Source organism: Arachis stenosperma, chromosome 4 (assembly GCF_014773155.1).
Source record: "Arachis stenosperma cultivar V10309 chromosome 4, arast.V10309.gnm1.PFL2, whole genome shotgun sequence".
Taxonomy (NCBI): domain Eukaryota; kingdom Viridiplantae; phylum Streptophyta; class Magnoliopsida; order Fabales; family Fabaceae; genus Arachis; species Arachis stenosperma.
This window is the reverse complement of record NC_080380.1, coordinates 1,335,637-1,350,812: the sequence shown is the minus strand read 5'-3', so window position 1 is coordinate 1,350,812 and position 15,176 is coordinate 1,335,637. Positions and strand designations below refer to the sequence as shown.

The window sequence follows — 15,176 nt, the reverse complement described above, 5'->3', positions numbered from 1 at the left end:
TTTTTTCTAACAAAAAAATCATACAGTCCAATTTCTTCTGTTTATATTTAAGAAAAGATTACCACCACATTCAGGCTTAGCACCAGCAATCTCCATAACACGACACAATGTACATATCGAAAAAAATAAGTCGAATAACCAAAATTAAAACATAATAGAAAAATGGTTTACAAGTAACGATTAAATTTACCTAATTTTTGTATGTATTTTCTAATCAATTAACAAATTGTTTTCAAACAAAAATTAGATCAAATATACAAATTTTTGCTATTTTTTAAAAGTTTCTTATTATCATCTTGATGGTTCAAAATTATTTTCCTGAGCTACAACTTGGGATGCATTTTGTGTCTCCAGTTAAATAACAATTTAACATAGTAATATGGAAGCTGCGAGAAACTAAGAAAAAGAGAAACATAACCGTTTATTATTGGTCCTGTCATCCTGTGTTGTTTTGTCGTTTTGCAAAGTTTGTCGATTGTGAAGGTGAGTGAGCTGTAGAAGGAAGGAAGCACACACTGTTCACTCTAACTTTGACAGTGGCAATAATAATAATAATAAAGCAGAAGAAACAACACACAACACAATTGGTGTGTGTTTTGTTTTTGAGCGAGTCTCAGAGAGAGAAAGAGAGCATGTCTCATAATAATGCAACACAAGGTTAGTACCACCACGTTCATCACCACACACACTGTTACTGTTATTGGTAACAAACTTCTGATCCTTCCTTCCTTCCTTCAACAATGAAATAAATTGAAAACCAATGAATGAATGCTCACAATTCTTGTTCACATTGCATACCTTCTTCATGTTCTCTCTGTGAGTATTTTTATTTTTGTTTCTCTCTCTTTCTCTCTCCAATTTAAATGCTTGATTCTTTTAATGACACAAAAATCAAAAGAATCTGTATATAAAGGGAAATAACAAAATACTGAATCGTGAGTCTGTTATCTACTGTTTTCCTGATTTAGCTCACAAAAGCATTGAGCACTGTGCTGATGGTTAAGAGACAAGCCTTTAAATATATGTATATATTCCACCACTCAGCATTTATGCTTCATCCTCTTTTGTTTCTGTGATTGATGGCACGAAAGAAAACACATAACAAAATGGGTGCACAACTGTTTACACTGTACCTTTTCCAATTCCCATTGCTTTATTATTATTATTCTGTATAAAGATGAGAACTTGGAACTAAATTAGTAATCTTTTTCTTGCTTTTTTTAGCTAATGGTGTTAATTTCAGCTTGATGATTCATGTGTTGTACTAGTTCTGTTCTGGGGTTATTTCCTTTTTGGCAGTAGAATCAGATTGTGCAACACAGTTTTCTCTGAAAACTTTGATAATTTGAAGCCAGGGTTTTGGCCTTGCCCAGAAAGAAAAATGTTTGTTTAAACCTTCCTCTTTGCTGTGTTTGTCATTTTCTTCTTGCTTTATGATTTTCGTGGGAAAGTGTCATTGCTGAGAAAGCCAGAAATCATTTTAGAAAAGTGGAATTTCTATTGAGCAAAAATGGTACACAATACTATGTGAGAGTGCTTTTTGAGGGTATAGGGGACCAATACTTTTCAAATGTACTAAGCAAAGCCCCAAGATAGAGACCAACCTATAACTTAATTGATTCACATTGGCTTCCATTAATGTGCCATTTTCATGAAATAATTATTAAAAATCTTCAAAGGGTTGGACCAGAAAAATTCAGAATAGTGGCTCTAAGATAAGCTTCCTTCTTCACTCCACCTTCCCTCATTAGATTTTTAGAGCATCAGAAAAAGTTGCTTTATTGGGGGGTCTAGGTTGGATTTGTTTCTGGCATTTATGATTTGGAGGGTGGGGTTGTTGGCCTTTTATGAAAAACCAAAGCCTAAAACTGGAGCTTCTGATAATGGCCAATGAGTCATTATTTGCTGGGTTTGTTTACTATTGTGGGGTCTCATTCAATGACCGACTCCTGACAAAGGTGGTGTGATGAACTCAGATTTATTCATAGCTTTTCTAATGTTTGAAAACGAAGTTTTGGTAACTGCATGTTTGTTGGAAGAAATTAAACCATATTCACATCCACAGAGGCATACCCTCCAGGCATATATGAAGGAATTGGTAAACACATCACATCAATAGGGACTTGTGCTATTTATTATTTCTATAATAAAAAAGATTAATCAATTGCAAAATGACCCTTTTAAATGCTTCTAGAGGAACAGTATTTGAGAAAACCTGCTAAGGAATTTAACTGTACAGTGTAGTTTATAGTAACAGATTGATTAGGTGAGTATTTTAGTGCACACTTTAAATTTACCAAAAGAACATCACACTTTAAATCTACTAGGAGAGAGATAAATGAGTAACTGTAAACTTGGGGGGTCCTGCCTGTGAACTCAACTCATGGAATGGACTAGCACAACACACTGCTACACAGATCTCTTGGGTTTATATGAGTAGCTTCTGGTTTTTGTTTCAGGTTGGGAATTCGCCTGTTAAACTAAATTATAGGCATAATTCATGGACATTGTTTGATCTATATAGTCGACTCTAATCGGTGGGATAAGACCTGTTGCTGTTGTGATCTACACTGTTGTAATTTACACTAGTAATATAGTTGTGACTATATGCTGTGTATTTGTTCTGTTGCCAGGTTGTTTCTTTATCCGGTTTGGTTTTTTGGTTAGCTTTGTGCTGAGGGCTAAAAATAACAGGAGTTTTAACCAAAGATGGGTATGGAACAAGTGACTTTTTGGGTTGTCTGTGAAAGAATATTGGTTGATATTTTCCTTTATAAATTAAACACAGAGAGAATTTTTTAAAATATGAGGCTGTTTCTCAATTGTTACATTCTTAGTTAGCACTGTTTTCAATTATTGCTATACTGCATTTTATACTGGTAATGTTGGTGTTTCTGGATTCTGTTATTCATTAGTCCAGTTTCTGAGGTTTCATTAACTTGTTCAATCTCTCTGATTTTTATGTATTGCTATGCTACATTGTATACTGATAATGTTGTTTGATTCTTCTTTGTTTCTAGACAAACTAATGCAGTGGCAGCTTCATTTGAATTGTAATTTGCAGATTACAGTGACGACTGGTTTGCGACTTTCTGAGGTCTTACTATGGAGTGGAATGCTAAATCTCTTGGGCAATGGGACTGGGAGAACTTATACTCATTCAATACAAAACCAACTGAAAATTCCAAGTTGCAACCAACGGATTGGAGCATGGAAGCAGATGGAGAAATCAATGTTGGGCTGATATATCCGTCCGGTGGTAGTGCTTGTTCCGGTTCTGAACTGATTCATGCTTCATCTAGGAGCTCAAAATCAGCTTCCATGAATTCATCATCAAATGGGGATAGCAAAGCATCCACAACCATGTTCACTTTCGAGCGTTCTCAAGACGACTCAACTGGTAAGAAAGAATTGTCAAAGGAAGAGCCAGTTGAAAATTCTCCAGCACCAGAGCCCTCTTCTGCCTCTGGTGAACCATTGCTCACTTTAAAGCTTGGTAAACGGTTGTACTTTGAGGATGTTTGTGCAGGAAGTGATTCCAAGAAACCATCTTCCATTGATGTTCCTATTTCATCTTCAAATACTGGAAAGAAATGTAAGGCCAATAGTCAGAACCTACAACACCCAAGCTGCCAGGTTGAAGGCTGTGGTCTAGACCTTTCATCTGCTAAAGATTACCATCGCAAACACAGGGTTTGCGAAAGCCATTCCAAGTCCCCTAGGGTGCTTATAGCTGGTTTTGAACGTCGATTTTGCCAGCAATGCAGCAGGTTAATCTTTGGATGAAAGTGGTATTTTGTAATAGTACCATATTTCTGGCATATGTTAAATAAATTGGCTAAAAATTTTTAACTTCACTTACATGATATTGAAGGTTCCACGGTCTATCAGAGTTTGATGACAAAAAAAGAAGCTGTAGACGGCGTCTTTCAGATCACAATGCAAGGCGTCGCAAACCTCAGCCTGAAGCAGTCCAATTAAATACATCTGCTCTGTCTTCATCACCCTATGGTATAATTATGTTATAACTCTAGTGTGAATCCTTCCCTCTTTAGAGTGTGTTTGAGTTTCATTTTTCCAAAGTGTAAATTGGAAAGAGGGAAGGATTCAAATCCCCTTCCCTTACTTCCCTTTGGTCATTGGCTAGTTTTTAACATATGAATAATGGAAAGCTTACCTATAATCTATTGTTTTCCTTTACAAGACATAGGACAATGAAGTGTTCTTAATTCTTAAAGGAAACTTGATATGTTAAACTTGAAAATACAGTTAATTGCAACTTCTGCAATAACACACAACTCATGTATATCTTTGTTGCATGTATTAGGCACCTAATAACCTGATATATAAAAACAAAATTTCAAATGTGTTCTTTCATTTCAAAATTGTTAGAGATCAATATTCAATACTAGGTTACACTGTAATAACTCACAATAACCAAGTAGGCACATCCAATCAGTAATCGCGAAAAATTATTACAATTTCATGAATAGACAATAAAGTATTCAATGTATCGACATCTATGGCGAAGATGGCCTTAAAAGTTGATGTCATGGCAAGTAGAGTATTAGTAACATATCTACATGTTTTTACTTCTGTTCTGCAGATGCAAGGCAACTAATGAATCCATTCGTTTATTCAAGAGCTGCGACGAATATAGGTTGGCAAGATATTCAAAACAGCAGGCTACCCCAGACAAAAGAGTTCCTGATGAGGCCTGCGAAAGCCTTCGACAAGATACCAAGTATTGTCACTATGCTTTCTGATGATTTTAGTGACCTTGCATCCAAAGGCATGGCAACCAATGGTAATTTCCTGGATTGTTTTATCTCTTTCAAAAGTTTCTTGATTTCACACTAAATTTGTTTGTTCATTCATCATCATGCAGCCATAATTCTTTAGGCCATGTTGATTTCTTCCTAATATATACATATAGTATTGATTCCTAAAACAATGAAGGCATGCAAAGGCAGGTAGGATCAAACTAAATTGATAAAACGGTTAACTATATCGCTCTAAAAGATCCTCCGAATATAGACTGATAAATTACATCAAACAAGACTATATTTATAATGTTATGATCTGAATCTACCTGAGCAACAATTATGATGGGGAAATGTTACCTTCATTTAGTAACTAGAAACATTATTTAAGATCATGATGTAAGTTTTATCCAATGACAGAAATATGATACCTTCATTGCAGGGAAAGAAGATCCTATTAGCTCGTCCGATCCCAACGCCACACAAGATGTCAGCCGTGCTCTCTCTCTTCTGTCAACCAATTCATGGTCTACATATGCTATGACTCCGCGTTTCCCTCTCGCTTCATCACAATATTCTCACCTTGATCAACAACCAGCCAATCCTAACATGTGTATCCCATTCTCAGATTGTGATAATAGCAATCGCTTCCAAGAGTTTCAGATGTTTAGTGCTCCACCCTATGATTCTGGCTATCCTTGCAACCAGCTGGACTAAACATCATGTGAGTGCAATCATCCCAATGGTGTTATCACAACGAGGAATTTTCAGCTTCGTCGCGGCCTCATTACTTAAAATGGTTTGTAGGATCTAATCATCTTTTGCTATATTAGAATGTTAACTTCCCTACTTAGAAAGGAGTTGGAAAATTATAGAACTTGTTTGTATGCTGTGTGTGTGACTCTGTTTTCTGAATAGTGGGACACTCTTTTACCTTATATACCTTCTTCCAGTGCTTTAATCTTTGGTTTCTATTTAATCCTGGGTGCCATGAAGAAAGTCATTGCATTAAGGAGTTTGGAAGCTTCTCCAAAACTTCACATGGAAGTTAAACGCCTGTTCAGTGAACTGAACTGAATTTTATAACTGTAAATTTTAATTCTCTGCCTTCACTGTGAGCATGCCTGGAAAGCTTAGAACTTATAAGCAGCTGTTTTTAACAGAGAAAAGGTAAAGGGCTTTATATACACAGTAATAAATAAATCATGTTAGAAAAAGATCGAAACCAACTTGGGTTGGTCGAGTGGTCAGCTTACTCGTCCGCTTAAACAAGTAGAGGGTTCGAATCTCGCCTTGTGCATGAAGCAACCCATTGGCCAGCGATAGACCCTTAAATGGAGCTCAGATCCACGATGGATTAGTCCTTGACCTGTCGGGTTGGAAAATACTGTGGGAAACCAAAAAAAAAAAAAAAATTGAGAAGACTGTAGTTAAAGGCAAAAATGGTTCATAATTTTATGTTAAAAATATTATGTGCATTAATATTTCAAAACTTATAACTATAAATAGATGTCAATTGTTTCATAATACACAAATGCTATTTGGACAGTTCAGAGTTGTTTATACAACTTTGATTATAAACATTAAGCAACAAAGGTATTGGTTGGTTCTAATTTTACATTGTCCGTCTATATAAGATCCACACTTTGATTACTTACAACGCCACATAAAGTTATAATTGATAATTGTAATAACATTACCAAATTAACCTCAATATCAAATTAAACAATCTAAATAATCATCATATAACATATGCCTTTAATATTAGTTTATAACATTAATTCTCTAAATCATCTTCTTGAAATTTTGAGTTTAATTAAGTATACAAGTACTATTTGTTTATGTTTTGGAATAAAATTTAATTGATCAATGACTTTCTTATATTTTTATAAGATTGGTCCATTACTTTTACATATCAAAACTCTTTACTGTTTTATTTTCATGCATTTTAAATTCCATAAGATACAAACTAAATTTTATTACAATATCTTTCACTAACAATTACATGGCGAATACCCCCTAAATAATATAAATTATATTTTTAAAATTTTTTTTTACATTATTAACGTAATTTTTTATTCTGATATTTAATTAAGTGTTGTCCTACTCTATGGAAACAATAAGCCGAGTTTGAGTTTAAAAAGATTTAGTTCATTGGCTTTTGAATTGATTTGATAGTATATGTAAAGTTTATTGGTTATTTAAATAATATTCATGCTACTTGTGTATATAATACTGTTATGTAAATTATATTCTAACTAATTACATTATTATATATACGAGACTCAAATCACTCAATCTATATGTAAAATTGTAAATTGAACCACTTCGTGGGATTTTTTTTAAGTAAAACTTGAACTTCTATATTAGACTTGATTATTAATAAATTGGGCCGTGTCTAAACTTAACTTTCTTCAGTTATGAACAAACTGTGCTCACCTCTATAAACCCGTATCCAATTGCAATTACATTGAAAATTATCAGGGCAACTGGACAAAGTGCACGAGTGCACTACAATAGTTTCATTTGATGTTAAGACTTAGTTGCAAATTTTAGGGGCCTCTGAATCTTTTTTCCCTTTTTTTGGAAGAGAAATCTTAATTTTCAAATTTACTTAAAACCAGATATATAGCAGGTATTGCATTGAAGGGACAGCTAAATCAATAGTAAGCGATACCTTTAGATATTGGTACATCTCAAATTTAACTTTTTGTTCAACACCGTTAAGAAAACCGAATAAACCTAAGGATATTTGTGGTTCAGTTTTTTTTTATAAATTGAATTAAACAATTTTAAATGGTTAAAAAGTCAAACCAAAATGCTTTGTCATATAAAAAATTGGTTTTAAACCAGTTTAGAATACAGTGCATTAGCTTAAATCAATTCATAAAAATAAAATCAGTTTTAATTGAAAAAACTAATTTAAACTAGTTTATAAGCTAAATTAATTTTAACATATAAAAAATTAGATTTTACATTCTCTCTTTCCCCTCTCTCCTCTCCCTCTCTCTTCCTCCCCTCTTTTTCTCTCCCTTCTCTTCCTCTCCCCATGTTCTCTTCTCTTCCTTTCTCTCTCTTTCTTCTCTCTCCCCCCTTCTCTCTTTGTCTTCATCTCCCTCTCTCTCTCTCTCTCCTTTTTCTCTCCCTCTCTCCCTCCTCTCTCCCTCACCCCCTCCCCTTCCTTTCTCTCATTCTCTCTCTCTTCTATCCCTCTTCCTCTCTTTCCTTATGCTCTTTCTTTCCCTCCCCTCTCTCTCTCTTTCTTCTCCCTCTTCTCTCTCCCTTTTTCCTATCTCTCCTCCTCCCTTTCTTTCTCCTTCTCCTCCTCCTCTCTCTTGTTTTGGAGAGAAGGGGAGAGAGAAGAGGGATAGCAAGTGAAAAAAGACTGAGAGAAAAAGAGAAAAGAGAGATAGGAGAGGGTGAAAGAGGAGAGGAGAAAGAGGAGAGAAAAGAGAGAAAAAGAAGGGAATAGGAGAGAGAGGGGAGGGTGAGATAGAGAGAAAGGAGAGGAGATAGAGAAAAAAAAAGGGAGATACAGAGGAAGCGAGGGAGAGAGGGGAAGGAAGAGGAGGGAGAGAGAGAGAAGGAAGAAAAGAGGAAAGAGAGAGAGAAAAGGGAGAGAAAGAGAAGAGAGGAAGAAGAGGAGGAAAGAGAGAAGAGAGAAAGAGAGAGAGAAGAGAGAAAAAGAGAGGGAAAGCGGAGGGAGAGAAAGAAGAGAGAAAAAAAGGGGAGGGGAAGAGGGAGAGAGTGGAAGAGAGAAAAAAATATGTAAAAGCTAATTTTGGTGTTTAAATAAAACTATTTTTAATTTGATTTAAAACTAAACTGAACTATAAAAATTGATTTTTATAAAAATTATGATTTTCATTCAATTTTCTATTTGAAAAAATGATTTATTTAAATCAGTTTCACTTCAGTTTCAATTTAGTAAAACTAATTTTTTTGCATACCCCTAATTAAACCAGCTAGTCATATTAGTTCAACAGAGTTCCCGAATAACATCCCTTCTTTTCCTCACTGACGTTTAAGCACATAGAACATAGGATTTGAATTTTCTAAAGTTTGAATTTCACTTTACAGAGTAAAGTGTGATCTTCTACCCTTAAATAATTTCTCTTTCATATTTATTCTTGATCCCACCTATGAAATAAACGGTGAGAAATCACACTTGACTCTCTTCAAACTTTAGAGAACCCAAATCGTAGAACACAACCGTTCAGCCACTACATAATTGTCCCTCCACCATCTAGTTGCCACAATCAGGTGCCACTACCCAGTCAGTTATGACAAACAATGCCATACAATAGATTCTCGTACAAGCATTGGCAGCCACTCGTTGCCCACTAGTGATCAAGAATGTCAGTGATTGTTATGTAACATGGTTACTGCCATTCTGATTTCAGCAACTGTCGGTGGCTCATTGCGAAAAGCAAGAACAGCAAGTTCACTTGCTTTAAGGAACGTGTTTCCAATTTGTTACTCTTTATTTTGGACAGAAGGGATTTGTTACTTTAGGATTAGTAATTGGTGATTCAGTTACAAATTGGGCTCGACTCTTGGCCAACCTTATTTTTAAAGGATCAACAAGCAACAAAGCTTTGTCATTCATTGACCCAACAAACGCAGAAAAAGAAATGTGCAGCTGAGGCCTGAGGCTTTAGTTGAATAACAAATCAAATACTGCACTCAGGATTCGAAACCTGTCCAGCAATGGATGGAAACCTTCAAGTGTTGTGTGTGTAATGTGAGTGAATGACTAGAGTTGTGACTGTCCAATCCATCTAACAAAAATTAAGTTATACTTATATGTGATCATTTATTTATTTATTTTAAATAGGCCTGACCATAATACGCCAGACTTAAACCACGGACATGAATGGTTCGATTTCCCTTCCATTCAGTATTCTCAACCATGGTTCATTGTTCACAAACAAAACAATGTTCTTCACGCAATGGATGGCTCCTAAATACAATGAGAGGTTACCTAGTTTATTTCTCCCTCCTATTCCATTTAGACAAAGTCAAACAACGTGTAGATCGTAGAGCAGTGAACTTGCTGCTAAGTTTGTAATTGACTTGGACTGTCGACAACTACCCCATCTTGACATAGAAAATTTCTATAACTTTCTTGAAAATCATCCACCCATGTGACCACATAGAATATGCAGGAAACCAGGAAAATGTGTGATATATCATAAACCTCATGTAGTGATCAACATTCCAAGTGATGATCTTACCTTGTACATGTTATAGCAAGAGGTGCTACGTGTTAAATAACCCTATTAAAATTCTGCCATCAACCAAAATTAATCTACTCCTAAACATCAATTAAGTGCTACATGTGATGACACCAAAAAGGATTTAGAAATGCTGATGCACCTAATAGTGAAGGTAGGATAACAAGCAGACGCTTTTTCAGCTAAATAATCTAAACTTCCAAATTTCATATGCTTTTGACGCATCTATTCATCTAACGATAAACTTAAAACAGACAACCAGAACCAAATGAAAACTTAGAACTGGGAGGAAGCTGCAATAACCTTTCTGCCACTGGTAACTTACCTAAATGCATATGGGAACATTACCAGGAAACCTATCTGTGAAATTCCAGAACCGACTTTTAAAATCTTGCCAGGAAAGCTGGCTGACACATGCATCACAACAATTCAAGACCAAAATACCATCTCAGTTAATACAACAACTTGACACACATAATGAGAAGGTGAATGTGAATTGACAACTGCTTCAAATAGAGGACGACAAGACTGACTGTCAGACACCGAAATTGGGCAAAGCTTGATGACAACTCTGGACCTTCTCAACCCTCAAATATGTCCTAGAACTCACTGGAACAGTAAATAATTGCAAATTAAATATTGCAATGGATAAATATAACGTAAATATTAAACACATACGTAAAGCTGAAATAAAAAGATCCAAATGAAAGAAAGCAAAGATGAAACTCCATCTTAAATAACACCTTCACAATGGCTTGCCATTTTAAAATGTTCATTATGTTACACAGATCTTGTAAGATGAATAGATGTTGCAACAAGCTTTGAAGGTTAACAAAATGCAAGTATTTTCCACAACAAACCTGATCGTTTTGATCTGGAGCTGGTGAGGTTGATTTCTCTGCTTCAGCTGGCTTGTCAGCACCACAATTCTGTCTGTTGCACTTGGTTCTGAATGGATAGTTTATGTTGTTACACTTGTCACACTTCCAGCTCCCTTCAGGCATCTTTTGCTCTGAATGACAAGTACAAGAATCAGGAAACATAATTACCAATTACACTTCTACATAAGCCAAAGCCACAAAGGCATCATTCAAGTAGGGACAGATGCTTTGCCAACTTACTTGAATTTTTGTCCGACTTCGAGGGCTGCAGCACATGTTCACATCCAACAATTGTAAACAATAACAATGAATGTCAAACATAAATTGACATTTTCTCTATATAAAAGAAATTAACATAAATCAATTTGCTCAATGTAAAGGCAGCAGACCTGGGATCCAGGCTTAGGTGTATTGCACTTTCTCATGTTGCATACAGGTCTAAATGAGAAGTTGACATTGCCACATTTTGGACATGTCCAATCGTTGTCACGAGTTGCATCTACATGAAAAAATAGGAAGTGGAAGAAACAATGCTACATCAAGAAACTCTCAGTTGAATTAAAAATACAAATATTCCAAATAGAACAAACCTGCACCCTTTTTTGGAGCCTTGTCCTCAGGAAAAAATCCTGGCCTAGGACCCTGCTCAGGCAGAAATTGACTATTAAATTCCAACTAGCAACAGAGATGAATTACAAAGTATGACAGTCTTGTCCAAACATTGTAATTTATAAACAACAACGTTCAACATCTAATGTCATACCATTGCTCCAGGTCCAATAGGCATACCCAGTCCATATCGGTCTAAGAGTGGTGGCATGCCATATATTCCACCTGCCATGGAATTTCCAACCAAAAGGTTAATATTAACTGGAACAGGATCCAATCAACAAAGGAGATATTACAGAAGCAACAGCAAAAATAACATTAAATACACAATTGCTAGATCACTCTTTCCCTTTACCCTCTCTTCATAAACAGTGTAAATGATAAAGAAGCATAATATCTCTGATTTATGAAACTTTATTGACTTGAAACTAATGAAAAGGCAAAAAGTAAATACCATTTCCCATCATGGATCCGCTTGAGTAGGGTGTTGGCCCAGATAAATGCAATGGCCGATAAGGACTGCCAGCAGAAAGGCGACTTGCATAATTGTAGTGATAAGCTGATCCTCCAGAAAATGGAACATCATAGGGAGGAATAGATGACCCATTGAATAGAGAAGATCCATATGGTGGGACTCCAAGATATATTGAGGAGGGAGTATTGGATCCTAAATAAGGAGCTGAGGATGAGTAACCCTGTGGAGCTTGTAGAGGCTTGGCAGCAGATTTCTGAAACCATTTTAGTATATAGTTAGATACTTCATTTGAAGAAGGAAAAATACTAGCAGAAGTTCATCATGAGTATGCATAAAGGATAAAATAATATGCCGGAACTTAGTTATTTAAGCATAAATATAGATTTATGTTTGTTCTCTTGCCCTTGATTTCGAAAGAAAATCTTATGAAACGCACATAAACACAATATAACAAGAAACATAGAAAGAGGAAAATCATAAAATGCTTTTATGAAACAAATGAGACCTTGTAAATCATTTGCAAGATGAAAATCACCTTACAGAATGCTTTATGAAACAAATGAAACCTCAAATCATTTATAAGAGGAAAATTTGTATTTTAAAATTTGCAATGACAATATATTAACACCATACCGAATTATGATCAGCAGGCCTCGGTTGAGTACAGTTACGCATGTTACAAGTTGTCCTGAAAGAGAAATTGACATTGCCGCAGCTGGGGCAAGTCCAATCATCCTCTCTACGACTACCTACAAACAGAAATCAATTAAAGTGTGATTAGATTGGCATTCAACAATAGAAAATGCAGATTTTATGCAAATATGCAGATTTTTGTGTTTGTAAGGGTTTTGCATTTATTTTCCTCAAATTGAGATATCAATAAAAGCAAGCAAGCTGTTGCTTTTGTGGTAAGAATGTTGAGAAGCACCTTTGGACTACAAGTTTTTGGCCCTTCATCCTTCGTAATTCTTTTCCGTAAAATAGATGTTTGCTTATGGAAAATATAAAACATTACACATTCATAACTTTTTGTGATCAATGCTATCCAAACAACATTGATTACAACAATTCACCTTTTAAAATATATTTTCAAATATTATGAAGCGTTACTAGTCCGTACACATTTTTGTACAAATCGCATAAGAATACAAATAGCAGTTATAAAAGAACTAAAACTTACAAATTCACGCAAGTAACGACATCAAGAAAGGGCCAAAAAAAAATTGAAAGAACCAATCAAAACGTTTCATACGTACAAAAGAAATATTTCATGAGAAATTAGAACTTTTCCATCATAAATGCACTTCGAGCCAAAACTAAATAAGATATCTCATATTGTAATCTAAAATTAGCTATGAAGCACGACACTTTGCTGAGTTGTCGTGTCCACGTGTTGGACAAATTTCAAACATGACACTAATCGACACTCGTCTAACACGCGTCTTCTGTGCCCAACTATGTCTTAATAAAAAATCAAAAAAAATTTCTCCAGACACGCTTGAACACAGCTAAATACTATCATATATTAGCGAGTCCAATCTTATTCTTAACATATATTCTTGAAATGAGTTTAGAAAGAGTATATATTATTATTTATTAAAACAAAATATTTTAAATACTTTATATAATTAAAAACAAACATTAAAAATAGCTAACAAATTAATTTATATTTTAATATCAATAAAATATCAAAATATCATTACAATTTATCTAAAAAATAGTTTACATTTTATATATACATGCTGACATGTCGTGTTTCCGTGTCTTATAAGAATTTAAAATTCGTGTCAATATCCGTGCATCATAGAAAATTAGTAATGCAGTATCTAATGCAAAGACACACAATACAAAGTTTTCGAATATACTTCAAATATAATGACAAGAAACAAAAGTGCAATGTTAATATTGCAACATATATCATTTCTGTTGCTACACCAGCATAAGTAATATCGATAGATATCTTCCAAAACATTTATTTTTCTAAACTCACTTTTGAGCTAAGGTTTTCCAAATATATAATATAATGAAGTAACACCGAATTGAAAGAATACATGCTATCCTATGCACCAGAAAATCACATGAGAACACCAACACCATAGTGTAGAACATCGTTCATGATAACACTTACCGTTGTACTACATCTTGGACAATCATTGAGGTAGAGTTTGCATCTTAAAGTAACAAATTGGCGATTATGAAAGTAAGCAAGTATGACTTCAGTACACAAATGAATAATAGTACGTAAAATTCCACACGTGAATTTCAATTATGAATAGCAATAATGCAATCCACAAAAATCAGAATATATATAATTTGATATATATTCATTTATTAAAAAAAAAAACAAAAAGGATCAAGAGAAAGCACCATCAGTCCTAGCACGCTTGGTAGCTGAAGAATTCCTGTTATCCACCTGAAAAACCAAAAATAAAGCTAAGATTCACATTCCATTACCTCGACAAGCCCACACGACAATTCAAAATAAACCAATCAATCAACGCCAATTTGATTGGTTCTTACGTCACAAATTGCACAAATAAACCTGCAGAGAGAAGAAAAATCCGAAAAAAGAAAAAATAGTCCTAATTCATTGGCATGAAATCGAAGTAACATCTGGTAATAGATCAAAACCCTAAATCTCCATTAATAACAATTAGGGTAGGTAATTGTGTTAGGGTTTTTCGAGGCAGACGATATATCGAAGGGGCTTTGAAGGAATGCCAGAGCGTTATACCTGAGACATGGCGATGCCGAAGAGCAGTGACTGCGTTGTGAGAGGGAAAAACCGAGAGAGAGAGAGAGAGAGAGAGAGAGAGAGCGCCTTTTTCCCCTTCTGCTTCTCGGGTGGGGCGGTAAATGGCTAATGGCTTAATGCGAGGCCCGTGCTAAACATATGATTTTTTTTAAATAAATAAAATAAAATAGAATAAAATAAAATAAATACTAAATTTGGACGCAAGAATTAATGTTTTTAAACCTTATTACATATCTTGTGTATACTTGGGGCGAAATACGTTCATAATAAATTTATCCACACCGAAAATAAGATACATGTTTAAAAAAATCATTATATGTACAAATACAATATTAATGGGATAATAATTTTCAGCTATATAAGAGTTTGTTTATTTTATTGTAACTCCAATATCTTTTTTTCAATTCTCTTCATATATTCTCTGAAAATATCTAATAATAAATATGTTGTTGTGAG

At 34.6% G+C, this 15,176-nt stretch overlaps 2 protein-coding genes across 5 annotated transcripts; one reads left to right on the top strand and one right to left on the bottom strand.

The window, feature by feature from the left end:
* Window positions 1-466: 466 nt before the first annotated feature.
* LOC130973877 (squamosa promoter-binding-like protein 12) lies at window positions 467-5,688 on the top strand. 3 transcript variants are annotated; one of them, XM_057898566.1, is made up of 6 exons: window positions 594-816; window positions 3,065-3,400; window positions 3,530-3,770; window positions 3,875-4,011; window positions 4,607-4,807; window positions 5,206-5,688. In XM_057898566.1, the coding sequence occupies exons 2-6, from the start codon at window positions 3,106-3,108 to the stop codon at window positions 5,478-5,480; spliced, it is 1,149 nt and encodes a 382-aa protein (XP_057754549.1). In that variant the 5' UTR covers window positions 594-816; window positions 3,065-3,105; the 3' UTR covers window positions 5,481-5,688. The 3 variants fall into 3 exon arrangements, with proteins under 3 accessions (XP_057754548.1, XP_057754549.1, XP_057754547.1); XM_057898565.1 differs by having other exon boundaries at window positions 467-657; window positions 3,065-3,770; window positions 5,206-5,687; XM_057898564.1 differs by having other exon boundaries at window positions 3,065-3,770; window positions 5,206-5,684.
* Window positions 5,689-5,809: 121 nt separating this feature from the next.
* LOC130973878 (ranBP2-type zinc finger protein At1g67325) lies at window positions 5,810-14,859 on the bottom strand. Of its 2 annotated transcripts, none has more exons than XM_057898568.1 (10): window positions 14,700-14,824; window positions 14,333-14,378; window positions 12,599-12,714; window positions 11,945-12,218; window positions 11,645-11,715; window positions 11,472-11,523; window positions 11,271-11,380; window positions 11,122-11,146; window positions 10,861-11,012; window positions 5,810-6,150 (listed from the first exon to the last, which is right to left on the bottom strand). In XM_057898568.1, the coding sequence occupies exons 1-10, from the start codon at window positions 14,706-14,708 to the stop codon at window positions 6,121-6,123; spliced, it is 885 nt and encodes a 294-aa protein (XP_057754551.1). In that variant the 5' UTR covers window positions 14,709-14,824; the 3' UTR covers window positions 5,810-6,120. The 2 variants fall into 2 exon arrangements, with proteins under 2 accessions (XP_057754551.1, XP_057754550.1); XM_057898567.1 differs by lacking the exon at window positions 5,810-6,150 and adding an exon at window positions 10,138-10,609 and having other exon boundaries at window positions 14,700-14,859.
* Window positions 14,860-15,176: the final 317 nt, after the last annotated feature.

Bases quoted from the DNA above. Each gene is read 5' to 3' on its own strand.
- LOC130973878 (XM_057898568.1), bottom strand. The intron at 11,147-11,270 runs GTCTGCTGCCTT...CATGTGCTGCAG, and splicing joins CACCTAAGCCTGGATCCCAG to CCCTCGAAGTCGGACAAAAA. The intron at 11,013-11,121 runs GTAAGTTGGCAA...CTTGTCATTCAG, and splicing joins GAAGTCGGACAAAAATTCAA to AGCAAAAGATGCCTGAAGGG.
- LOC130973877 (XM_057898565.1), top strand. From the start codon at position 3,106: ATGGAGTGGAATGCTAAATCTCTTGGGCAATGGGACTGGGAGAACTTA. The intron at 3,771-3,874 runs GTTAATCTTTGG...ATGATATTGAAG, and splicing joins TTTTGCCAGCAATGCAGCAG to GTTCCACGGTCTATCAGAGT. The intron at 4,808-5,205 runs GTAATTTCCTGG...CCTTCATTGCAG, and splicing joins CAAAGGCATGGCAACCAATG to GGAAAGAAGATCCTATTAGC.